Here is a 13,402-nt window from a genome sequence, read left to right as displayed (position 1 = left end):
CAGAGTAGCTGATCAGTTATGAGAAAAAATGGTCAGAGTGGAAAGGGTTAAATGACCTCCTTGTAAGGAACGTAAAAGGGAAACATCCAGTACAGTGGACGACAGTAAAAATCTCTGCTTTTAAACGGTGTAAAGAAGAATTAGCCCAAGCAAACCTCCTAGCGCATCTAAGGTATGACGCGAAGTAGTTCTACACTAGCGACACGTCTCTACAACCGGCACCAAACTCCGCCTCGGAACATTCGTACTCCGTCAACTCGGGAACCGCTACGTGTCAACTACCATGTATTATCGATAATCGTAATAAGTAATCGATTACTTAAATAAATACCAATAATTCAATTTGAAGTGTTTTCATTACAATCCCTGACCCACCTAACCAGCGAGCCCAAATATCTCTTGCAGGTGTAGTAACCACTTAGAATTTTACCTCTATCAAGTCCTCTCTCTTCCAGTAATGTAAAGGTGGAGGCTGACCGGAGCATTTCGTCGTAACGTAACACGTTACGATGCAAGCATTTAGGCAGTCAGTACAGCGAGCCGAGGGCTCCATCCATAGTTTCAGATGCTTAGCTTCGCCGCGAGCGATGTTACGACGTTATGTTACGACAAAATGCTCCGGTCAGTCTCCACCTTAAGACCTAGTGCGTTTGTGCAACAGTGGTAAGGCATTGAAAATAATGGCAATACAAAAAAAGTAAATGAATATTTCAGAAATAAAAACAAATTTTATTGACACTTTATTAAAACTAAGAATAGTTTCTTCACCATAAAAATAATCTTACATAGTCTTCCATGTTACAAAATACATTATAAAATGAATATATTCAGTTTCATTTTGTTACATATATAGCTAAAAATGAAAAATACAATATTGAGAGAGACAATTTCCAACAGTTATTTTGTACCTATATATTTTCAAGGTTACCTATATATTATATCCGCCTCCGTAGTGTAATGCTTAGCACGCTCGGCTACCGTTCTGAAGGTCCCGGGTTCGATTCCCAGGGGGGTCAATTAAATGTAAGTGATTTTTTCACTTTAATATTTATTCCATATTACCCTGGAGTGGTAACTGAAGCGGAGGGCTGATCACCTTTCCTTCATGTGTTAACAATCAAGATAACACTGCGTTTGTATGATGCAGTGCCCTATGCACCATTGGGGTGCGGATAAGGGTTTGAATGAATGAATGATATATTTCAGGCAAATCAGTGTGAGACAACCCTAACAAAACACTAGTAACAAAACCCCGATCAGCATACACAGAACCTTTAACAAGCGTTGTTTATTTTTACGCTAATCTTTCAAACCAATTGGGTTTACTATGTGATGTGTAATGACAAGTTTTGCTTTAATACATGATGACAAGTATTGCTTAAATATGTAATGATAAGTATAACATTTTGCATTCATATTATTGACAAGAATTACATACTTAAATATGTGATGACAAGTATTGCTCGAATATCTAATGACAAATATTGCTTAAATATTTAATGACAAGTATTGCTTAAATATTCAATGACAAGTATTGCTTAAATATTCAATGACAAATATTGCTTAAATATTTGATGACAAGTATTGCTTAAATATTCAATGACAAGTATTGCTTAGATATTCAATGACAAGTATTGCTTAAATATGTAATGACAAGTATTGCTTAACACGTTGGGTTTGGTATATGCGCCAGGCGAGTAGATTTAACATTTTTCCCGCCGCAAATGAAATGTCAGATGTACATGCATTTTCAACAGTTTGTATTTAGACCTGTTGATGAGAATATTAGTAGTTCTCGAAACTAGTCGTGTTTACATGTCGCTCACTCCTTTTAGAACGTCATAAATAAAAAATTGACAATTTTTAGTTGTGCATGTTTTCGGGATGCCCAGAAAATGTACTATATCCCAGCAAAAGAGGCATATTTTTAACATAATATTTACCCGCTACAGGGCAGAAAGTGTTGTTTTTGCATTTTTAAGAAATGAATTTTGAATTATTTTTTTAAATATACTAAATATTTTTCAAATGCAGAAAAAACTTTCAGGTTTTACCTAAAAGATCTGTTACCTAGTAAAAAGTTCAATAAGTGGCTTGATATGTATTTTTAATACATTGTATTACATTTTTAAACATTAAAAACGTTCTCCTGAAAAATCAAGTTTTTTGATTTATGACGTTCTTGAAGGGAATGAGCAATGTATGAACTCAAAAATTGCCTTATGTAAGTATTTTATTTTTATATACAAATTAGAATATCAGCTTATTTATAACGAGAACAAGTACATTGAGAACGAAATTTGCCAGATTCGATGAACATATGTGGGTAATGAACCTCAGTGATAGTCTTTGTCATTATTGAAGCTTTTTGCCTCTTTCTTGGGACATTGAAAAGAAAACTCCGGCTTATTGTACGGATTAACACAATATCTGATTCAACAGTATAACAAATATATCATATAAATAACATGTCTGGGCAGAGTCTACGAGACAGAATAAGGAACACCAGGATAATGGAAATATGTGAGATTGAAGATGTTGTTAGGTGGGGAAGGCAACGAAGGAGACAATGGTACGCATGTGAGGAGAATGGAACCATCCAGACTCCCTCAAATTGCACTGCACGGTCAACCTCAAAGTAGACGACCAAAGATATGGATTGACAGCTAGGAATCAACATCGCATCCCTCTTAAAAACAGGTCACAAGGCCTAAGAAGAAAAAAAGACATTGATACTTTTAGCGGCTGTAACCGCTTTGTCTTTGGAGAACTGAAAATACAAGACAGCTGTAGCTGTCTCCGTCACAAAAGAGGCTTTATTTATCAACGGCTACATTTGTGTTGCCCGCAAACATATTAAAAATGTTTGTTCTCAAATTTGTTTATTGCAATGTGACATTTTATACATGCCCTCGATCATTAAACCCTCTCATAGGGTCTCATAAGGGTAGAGCTAAGACTTAAAAATATAGCAGACGGTTCTCTCCAAACTTAATATTTTTAGCAACTGTGAATCATTTTTATTTATTGAGTGCAAAAAGCATTTTATTTTAGTAAAAGTAAAAGATAATAATATTACTCTTAATACATTGTCATTGGGCGGTTTTTTCATCAACTCCGGCGTAATCATAAATAACCACAAACCTAATGCCAAGCTGTACAATGTTTTTTGGCATCTTTCGTGCTGCCAAAAGTAAGCAAATAGAATGCTTATAAGCGTCTCCCGCTCTCTACCAACAATATGTAAAAGACGCTTTTAAGCGTTTCCCGCAAATAATGTGTTAAGGTGTAATATGAGATGTAATATTACACTTAGGGCGCTTGTCCACGGTTTTGAAAAATGAAAGCGACTACGACAGTTTAGCGTAATTGAATTTACGCGCAACGTGTTCACGCACCGATCAAGAGCTCCGATCCCAAGAAAGATGGACAAAAGCACAAGCCAATCATCGTTTTAAAACGCTAACTGAAGTGCAGGACGGTAAAATTCCGTGTAGTGGACAAACGCCCTCAGTGTGTAATATTGTCTCAAAAAAAATCCGATCGCACCGTTAATTAAATAAATTTAAGCCGCATTTTAATTTATTGTACTGTATATATTTATTGATCATATTTTTCACAATTTGGGTCTCAGAGAGTTAAGTTTTGGATCATTACAGGTATGTACATTTTCGGTAAGTCAGTATTTGAGCTGTTAAAGGTGGTACAAAATAGTTTTCAGTTGAAGAGCTATTATGAGCTTTGCCGGGTCATAAGACAATTAAAATTTTCTAGATTCCAATCCTTCAAATTCCTGTTTTGGTTTAAAGATAATGTTAAGAACAGTACCGATTGCCTTGCGATATTGTCTTATTAATTTTGCTAACGATGACCACACTCTATTTTCCATCAAAAAAATACAAATCCCATCTAAAAAAAGTGGTAGTATACAAAATTAATATTATTTTTTGACATCTCATCAAAGATGAAGAAGAATATGGAAGTCTGGGCATTTACGGGGCTGACGACCGTCATAGGCTGGTTTAAGTGATCACTTTACACACGTATAACATTCACCAATTCTACCCATTATTGACAACCACACTACTCAAATTCTCGGAAGTTCAATATATATGAACCAATTTAGAAACCTTGTTCTTGAATCACTAGAACTTCACTAGAGACATCTATTGGTGAGATGTAAAGAAGCTTTTTATTAAACAGAAACTCTGTAACATTCACCACAAGAAATTATATGGTGAATGTTACACGTGTGTAAAGTGATCACTTAAACCAGCCTATGACGGTCGTCAGCCCCGTAAATGCCCAGACTTCCATATTCTTCTTCATCTTTGATGAGATGTCAAAAAATAATATGAAAATAACTCCTGTAATTGGAGGTAATCCAGATTTTGTGAACAAGTATTTGGACACACTCAAAATGTTGTATACAAAATTAATGATGGATAATAAGGAGAGTGTTATATTACCATACCACAAATTCAACAATGCTTTTGATGTACAAGATACAGCAATAAAACCCTTGATCTAGATATTCCACACCCGCCATCTCTGGTCTCTTCACACTCCGGAGAGTAGCGGAGGCTTCCGGCCCGGCCAGGCTTCCTTGGCGTACTTCTTCCTCCGGGGCTCGTTGGACGGGCCCTGGGTCCCCTCGGCAGACATGTCGTGGGACCGGTTGACGCTGGAATTGGCGCTCATGTTGGTGCTGATGTTCTCGTGGTCGGAGATCTCCATGCTTTCGTAGAGATCTACGTCCGGCGCGGGGTTCGGAAGCGAGAGACCGAGCCTGTGAAAAAAATAATAAAAATAGTCAGGAACACTTTCCTTAACCAGCCAATGACCGGTCACAAGCCCAGACTGTCTTGTGAACTCAAACATAAAGCGTCATGAAGTTCCAAAATATAGTAGAAGTATATACATAGAAATATATACGTACAAATTTATGTGTATAAATATATACATAGAAGTTCCAAAAAATTTTGTAGTGTGGTTGTCAATCATGGGTAGAATGGTGAATGTTGCATGTGTGTAAAGTGTTCACTTAATCAGTTTACGACAGGCCATAAGTCCTGTAAATACCCAGACTGTCTAATATAATAATAATAATAAAACCCTTATCCGCACCCCAATGGTGCATAGGGCACTGCGTCATATAAACGCAGTGTTATCTTGATCGTTTGCACATGAAGGAAAGGTGATCAGCCCTCCGCTTCAAGTACCAGTCCAGGGTAGTATTGAATAAATATTATAGTGAAAAAATCACTCATATTTATTCTTACCCCCCCTGGGAATCGAACCCGGGTCCTCCAGAACGGTAGCCGAACGTGCTGACCATTACACTACGGAGGCGGACAAAAAGTCCCAGACTGCCTAGTAAACTCAAACATAAAGCGTGATGAGATTAATGATGTATGCAATAGTTTCAAAAAATTTAGAACTTTTCATGTGTGTAAAGTGTTTACTTTAATCAGCTTATAATCAGTCATAAGCTCTATAAATATCTAGACTGTCTTGTGAACTCAAACATAAAGAGTCATGAGATTAATGATATACGTAGAAGTTCCAAAAAATTTAGAATTTTTCATGTGCGTAAAGTGTTCAATTAACCAGCTTACGACAGGTCATAAGTCCTATAAATACCCAGACTGTCTGGTAAACTCAAACATAAAGCGTCATGAGATTGATGTATACGTAGAATTTCGAAAAATTTTAGTAGTGTGGTTGTCAATCATGGGTACTGTGAATCTACAGTTATTTTACCTCTAGATGTTATGTTTGCCAACTAAATATAAATCAGAGGTAAAATAAATATAACTAAATATGTATAGTATAAATATCGTAGTTGTACAGGAGAAAGTGACCAAATAACAAAACGTAAAATGTTCAGGAGGGCCATTTAAGTCATTTTTGCTTGGTAAGAAAATAAACACCAATGCAGTTAGTCATTTTTAACAAGTCAATATACATATTATACTTCCAAGTTTAAAATCCTTTGGGATCTTTTTCAGGGCAATATTAAGCTAGTAAGATATCAAATAGTCAATGATCACGTTTTTGTAAAAAATGCACTTGGTCACTTTCTCCTGTATGACTACAATATGTATAAAGTAAAATAAATATGAATACAAATAAATTAGAGGAAAAATAAATATGAATGGACCGTAGAATGGTGAATGTTGCATGTATGTAAAGTGTTCACTTAACCAGCTTACGACCGGTCATAAGCCCTGTAAATACCCAGACTGTCTAGTAAACTCAAACATAAAGCGTCACTAGATATATGATATACGTACGAGTTCCAAAAATTTGAGTAGTGTGGTTTTATATTTATTTATTTATTGAACGGCTAATGCCTTTAACATAATACATATATACAATATCTAATATAAAAATACACTAATGAATACACTAATACAGAAACAAAAAGTCTTAAACATAAAATAATAATAAAATAACTGGTAAATACACGTCTCCTTCACACACTATCAGCGAGCAGCGAGAGAAAGTGAAACACAATGTTTAAATTTATCCATTATAACATGGAGAAGAAATGCTGAGAAGGTACAGACTTCAAGGTCGTTAACAATATATTAAACAAATCTATACTTTCAAAAGCACTATATAATAATTAGGATACTTTTTATAGCGCCATTTTTATAAAATACTGCCTCAAGGGCGCTTATAATGAATTTGATAATAATAGGACGATGACGATAAAGAAAGATACAAAATAAAACATATTCAATCAGTCTCAAGACGTCGAGAGGGCTGAGTCTGGAATGGGTCAGATGAGCTGACAAATTGCAACGCCTTCCTCTCAATCCTCATGGGCTGGGGAATGGCAAAGATGTTGTGCAGGATGTCCCCGGACAAAGTAGTCAATCATGGGTAGAATGGTGGATGTTGCACGTGCATAAAGTGATAGTTACCCATTAGCACATCTCTACTGAATTGTGATGAGAGTAATAAACATACCTGGCGCCAAACATTGACATGCTTCCCGATAGGGTGAGGCCGGCGTTGGTCTGCGGAGGCGGGAGGTCGTGATACAGCACGGATGGGTGGAGATGCTTCGAAAGGTCTCGGAGGTGATGAGATTGATTGATATCTGTAAAAAAATACACTGTAATGTAACATGACGACATTGATGTCAAGTAGGGGGGATGATGTCAGCCAATGAATGCCCGCCATGTTGCCTGGAGCACGTGTGCTGGAAAACAACTGTTCGATCATACATAAAATCGCATCGCGCTTGTATTATGAATAAACCTTGTGGTACAAACCATTAAGTATCTTTACTGACAATCACGACGGCTTTTACAATATATTAAAAAATACCCTTTGAACAATTTGCCCATACCACATATGCGTAAAAAATAAATGGGACTTTGCGCATATCGCTCACTCCTTTCAACAGCGTCATATATCAAAAATCGGCAATTTTCAGTTGTGCATCTTTTCGGAATGCCCAGAAAATGAACTATAATCCAGAAAAAGCGGCATATTTTTAATTTAATATTTACCCGCTACAGGGCAGAAAGTGTTGTTTTTGCATTTTGAAGAAAAGGTATTGTTTAATTCTTTTTTTAAATAAACTAAATATTTTTCAAATGGAGAAAACACCATCAGGTTTTACCTAAAAAGATCTGTTGCACAATAAAAAGTTCAATAAGTGGCTTGATATTTATTTTTAATACATCCTATTATATTTTTAAACTTTAAAAAATCTCCTGAAAAATCTTTTTTTTAATAAATGACGTTGTTGAAAGGAGTGAGCGATATGTCCGTACCTGGTACGGGCACATAAAATGGACCTTTGCAGCCATGTTATAAATGATTGCATGACTTCTTCTTCTTCTTCCTGGCTTCATCTCAACTTATCGTCTTAGTAGACTGTTGGAATCAGCTCTCCTGGTCCTCAGGTTGTAGGTCCTTGTATCATATACAACATCACTTAGGCCGTGCCTTCGAATCATGTTATCTTTCTGTAGCATCCATGAATTTTTCGGTCTTCCTCTAGATGTATTTCAAGGAAGATCCATGGCGATTGCCTGGTTTACAATATGTTTAGGTTCTCTGTGTCCTATGTGCCCATACCATCTCAATTGCTTTTCCTCTACGTTACTATTGATGTCGGTTACATCCAGGCTTCTAAGATGCGTAAAATCTTCATTTTGTCTCTAAGGGACACTCCAGCTGACCATCTAAGCATTCGCATTTCAGCAGTATGTATCTAGTTGTATGGAGTAGGTGTTATAGATCGTCTAGCATTCGGAGCCATAGAAGAGTGTGAAAACTGTGTGAAATGAATGTATCGACATGATTCATTGTTATACGTTATACGTTTAAAAGAAGAAGGTATTTAGATCTGTTTTATACATTAAAAATAAATAAGTCAACTTACTCTCTTCACCGGTGGAAAGCTTCATCCGTTTGGATCCCAGGGGTCCGGCCGTCGGCACTATGGTAGTCTTCACCAGGTTCCTGAAGCGTCCGATGCTGGGATCTATGTCCTCGGGGTTGATGATGTCCACGTCCTCGTTGAAGGACACCTCTCTCCGGTGACGCTTGGACGGGGGGACGTTGGAGGACACCGCGCTTGAAGAGCGCTTGCCACCCACCGCCTGGAGTGGAAAAAAATTGTAACGTCAATCAAACTTGACAATATATATTTTTTTCTATTTTAAATTCTTTTGCATTACATGACATAAATTCAAATACAAAAAAATATGAATAAAATATAAATATAAATACAAAAAAAGATCCCACAAAGGCATGGCCTGTGTGTGGGTATACAATATACATAGTAAAGGGTATAAAAGTATAGGTATTATAAGTAGAACTAGAATAATAGTGTTAAATGACAGAAAACTAAAACTATAAACAACATTTTGAGTGTGTCCAAATACTTGTTCACAAAATCTGGATTATCTCCATTTACCGGAGTTGTTTTCATATTATTTTTTGACATCTCATCAATGATGATGAAGCATATGGAAGTCTGGGAGTTTACGGGGCTGACGACCGTCATAGGCTGGTTTAAATGATCACTTTACACACGTCTAAAGTGATCACTTAAACATAAACTCGTTGGATGTATTCAGAAATGGAAATAAAAAAAAAGTGTGTTCTATTTTGATATTTATAGTTTTATATTATTTTTTTACATCTCATCAAAGATAAGGAAGAATATGGAAGTCTGGGCGTTTACGGGGCTGACGACCGTCATAGGCAGGTTTAAGTGATCACTTAACACACGTAAAACGTTCACCAATTCTACCCATTATTGACAACCACACTACTCAAATTCTTGGAAATTCTATATATGTATATGAACCAATTTTGAAACATTGTTCTTGAATCACTAGAACTTTACTAGAGACATCTATTGGTGAGATGAAAAACCAGCCTATGACGGTTGTGAGCCCCGTAAATGCCCAGACTTCCATATTCTTCTTCATCTTTGATGAGATGTTAAAAAATAATATAAAACTATAAATATCAAAATAGAACACACTTTTTTTGATTTGCATTTCTGAATACATCCAACAAATTTGATGTTAATGAAATTATAAAGACAACGAAGAAGATAATGGTATGCACATGTGAGGAGAATGGAACTATCTAGACTCCCCCACATTGCACTGTGCGACCAACCCCAAGATAGAGGACTCCTGGGTAGACCACCAGAGATGGATTGACAGATTTACAAATGTGTTTTTAGTTTTTTTCTAAAGATCACCTCGCTCTCACTATTTCTAACTACTGGTGTAAGAACATTATGTTAAATAATGACGTAATCAATTAAATGAAAACTTAAATAATTCATTTATTTCTAATTTTTTTATAATACCTTCATAGTATCAGAGGCATCATCAGTAGAAATTCCAAGCATAGATATTCTTCTATTGTGGGCCGTGTTGAACTCCGTTAAATTCTGTAGGATGAAAAAATATCGTTATCAATCGATTAGGCACCAAAATCAGGAGAAGAAGATTTTACAAAACCATATCGATCTTACATCCATTTCAGTCTGAGTTTCAGGAAGCCCGAGTAGGACGCCTTCAGAATCCGCAGCGGGGATATCTTCCATTATGCTCCTGTTGTTTCCGGAAGGACGCTCTCTAAAAATTATAGAAACAAATATGACCTTGAAACACTGTTTGCGGGAAACGTGTAAAAACGCCTTTTACATACTGTTGGTAGAGAGCGGGAGACGCCAAAAAACATTGTACAGATGAGAATTGGGTTTGCGGTTACTAATGATTGGTATATGACCCTAATTAGTATGTATTTTTTTTTACCCTTATCCCCACCCAATGGTGACGCAATATTACTTTCATGAAGGCACGGTGATCACTCCTGCACTTCAGTGACCAGTCTAGGGTAGTATCAAATAAATATTAGAGGGTAAAATCACTAATGTTTATTTTCATCCCCCCTTGGAATCGAACCCGGGACCTCCAGCACAGTAGCTAAACACGGTAACCATTACAATTTAGGATTGTAATGGTAGGAGGCGGGCAAATTAGGATACTAATTTATCAACTAATTTTAAAATAATAATTTTAAATAGTTTAAGTTTAGTTGCAAAAACTATGGATGTTCTCATCAACAAATGAAAATACAAACAGTTAATATTTCCACCTGTTAATGAGAACATCTGTAGTTCTTGAAACTAGTCGTGTTTACATTAATAAACTCAAAAGTGGACAAGTGTTATTTTTTTGTGTTTACATCATGTTATTCCACAAAGTTAATGTTAAATGTTAAAATCAAATACTGATTTTTTGAGTCTACTAAGTTGTATTTTATTGTTAATAAACACATAAGCGGGAGGCTGATCACCTTTCCTTTGTGTATTTGACAATCAAGATAACACTGCTTCTATACGATGCAATGCCAAATGCACCATTGGGGTGCGGATAAATCAAACTAATGTCTTTCGTTCATTCGGTTGAAAATGCCATGACTAGGGGAAACAATTGTCACAAAATTTATTTTTATGTGCTTTTTAACAATAAAATACAACTTTGTAGGTTAAAAAAATCAGTGCTTGATTTAAACATTGAATATATAAATTAAATTGTAGTTCTATAAATGAAATGGCAAATTTATAAATAATATTAGAAATACCTGATAACATAATTTCTTGTCGAGGCCCCAAAGTGAAAAATAGAGTCGATAGGAAGCTGTGTCGGTTTATTAGATTCTAGCCGCATCTGTCCAATAAACGTACCATGCGCTGCAAGTCAATAAAATAACCACAAATTTACTCATTTCATTCAATTGGTGGAGTAACTTAATGTATCGTAGTCATACAGGAGAAAGTGACCAAGTCCATTTTTTCCAAAAACTTCATCATTGACTATTTGAGTTGCCTACTTTCAAAATCAGCCAGATCCAATTTTATAAGAATTTAAAATTAATACTCTATCGGAATGCCAATTGTGGGTTTTATTGTTTAAAATATTTATACACTTAAAAACCCTAAATAATAAGAACACAAATATTTTTTATTTAAAAAAAAAACAATTTCTAGTTCCTAGTAATATCCTTTTAAAATGGATAGTTTAAATTCGAAATTGATATAATGATGTACATAATTGTGAAAATTATTTTCAGTGCGTAGGGTAGAAAAACCGACTAATCAGAGTTTGGTCGTTGACGGATGGCAGCGAAAAGCCGACTAGTCGGCTTTTGGTAGTTATTGTAATAAAAATCATAATAATCAAACGATTGATACATAAATTATGAATATCAATTGCTTGTATTTTTGCTTTTTGAACAAATTAGCATGGTTTTTAAGGTAAGTCTCTCAAAAATATGTTGGCAAAAAAAGTGTTAAAACGAATATGAAATATGAAATGAAATATATGCTTATCTATATATCTATATATATGACTCTGGCCAATATCTGTACCAGACGGATTCTCCAGTTCTTTGGACACGTTGCGCGTGGCAATGAGCGACTAGTTGTGATCGGTGGCCTGGAGGGAAAGAGAGGGAGAGGAAGATCCCCACACGATGGACCGATCAAATTAAGGCAGCAGCAGGCACCTCGGTGGTTGGAGCGCTACGTGCAGCGCAGTCAAGGGATAACTGGAGAAGAGTCATTGCTTCTGCAAGCGTCACAACCCTCAGCAATGAGGAATAAGACGGAGAAGAGAAGAATATGCTTATCTAGTCAATTGTGATTGTTCCTTTGAAACGAAGAAGGGATTATAATATTGTTTACACAACTTTATACTATTATCTGACTTTCAAAATAATCACCTATGTACATAAATTAACAAAGGTACTAAACTTCATCCAATATTCAGAACTCGGTGAAACAAGGTAGTATTTTTAGTCAATATAACCCAGAGGTATTCAAAAATGCATATGCGTCAATTCTACATATCGCTCACTCCTTTCAACAACGTCATATATCAAAAAACTTGATTTTTCAGGAGGTCGTTTTTAAAGTATTGAAAATAAATATCAAGCCACTTATTGAACTTCTTACTGTGCAACAGATTTTTTTAGGTAAAACCTGAATGTTTTTTCTCCATTTGAAAAATATTTAGTTTATTTAAATACATAATTAAACAATACCATTTCTTCAAAATTCAAAAACAAAACTTTCTGCCCTGTAGCGGGTAAATATTATTAAGTTATAGTACATTTTCTGGGCATTCCGAAAAAACGCACAACTGAAAATTAACGATTTTTGATTTATGACATTCTTGAAAGGAGTGAGCGAAATGTGAAAGAAAAGTATGAGAAGTACCATTTGTGAGCACTTTTAACTTTCGTACTTTTAGACCTCGATCGAGGGTTTAGTGTTCGAGAGGGTTAAAGAAGTTATTTTCTATACTTACTGCTTCCCAGGTCGACTAAGAACGCCCGGTTCAAATGCTTGTGGTACACAAAAGCCGAGTGAACTCTCGAGCAGCTGGCATGGTCAATGCAGAAATCATTCATCTGAGGGTTCCTCCCGAAAAGGTAGCATTTCTTCTCGTCCAGCATGAGTTTCTGTATCAACTTGTCGCCTTTCAAAACATCCAAATGAAGCCCAGTGGGTGGCTTCCCGGCCCTGAATAAAACAAATAACTCATCAAAACGGGGGTTAAATTAAATACGTTGACGATCATATGGACGGATAGTTTACCAGCTCGGTACGTCGTAATGATTCGCCATGATAATCAACGCTGTTTACTCTCTTTCATCATTTAATTTTGTAAATTCGTAATAGTAAACCCATGCTACGGAGGTCAGTTTGACGTTTCCAGTACAATGTTGCCATTCAATAAATTTGAAAAAAAAATACTATTATTAAATTTAAAGTACTTACTTTCAATCATTTCCATTTCACCCTTTAGAAGCATTCCTTGCCGCAAAAATGTTTTTCTTGCGG

The 13,402-nt window shown here is 35.8% G+C and overlaps 1 protein-coding gene across 1 annotated transcript; it reads right to left on the bottom strand.

The window, feature by feature from the left end:
- Nucleotides 1-708: 708 nt before the first annotated feature.
- NiPp1 (nuclear inhibitor of protein phosphatase 1) lies at nucleotides 709-13,273 on the bottom strand. Its single transcript, XM_088269267.1, has 8 exons — nucleotides 13,157-13,273; nucleotides 12,867-13,081; nucleotides 11,140-11,248; nucleotides 10,025-10,127; nucleotides 9,857-9,940; nucleotides 8,408-8,627; nucleotides 6,979-7,111; nucleotides 709-4,789 (listed from the first exon to the last, which is right to left on the bottom strand). Exons 1-8 carry the CDS (start codon nucleotides 13,183-13,185, stop codon nucleotides 4,561-4,563), a joined length of 1,122 nt encoding a protein of 373 aa, XP_088125393.1. The 5' UTR covers nucleotides 13,186-13,273; the 3' UTR covers nucleotides 709-4,560.
- Nucleotides 13,274-13,402: the final 129 nt, after the last annotated feature.

The sequence above is a fragment of the Brachycentrus maculatus genome, unplaced genomic scaffold, assembly GCF_059751285.1.
Source record: "Brachycentrus maculatus isolate JH-2025_06_01 unplaced genomic scaffold, ASM5975128v1 h1tg000343l, whole genome shotgun sequence".
Lineage (NCBI taxonomy): Eukaryota > Metazoa > Arthropoda > Insecta > Trichoptera > Brachycentridae > Brachycentrus > Brachycentrus maculatus.
This window is presented reverse-complemented; position numbering and strand designations above follow the sequence as displayed.

What these genes read in the sequence shown, in the direction of transcription:
- NiPp1 (XM_088269267.1), bottom strand. Translation starts at nt 13,185, where the DNA reads ATGGCGAATCATTACGACGTACCGAGCTG. An exon ending in CATTACGACGTACCGAGCTG is followed by an intron (nt 13,082 to 13,156) that starts GTAAACTATCCG and finishes TGTTTTATTCAG; the next exon opens with GGCCGGGAAGCCACCCACTG. An exon ending in AAACTCAGACTGAAATGGAT is followed by an intron (nt 9,941 to 10,024) that starts GTAAGATCGATA and finishes TTCATCCTACAG; the next exon opens with AATTTAACGGAGTTCAACAC.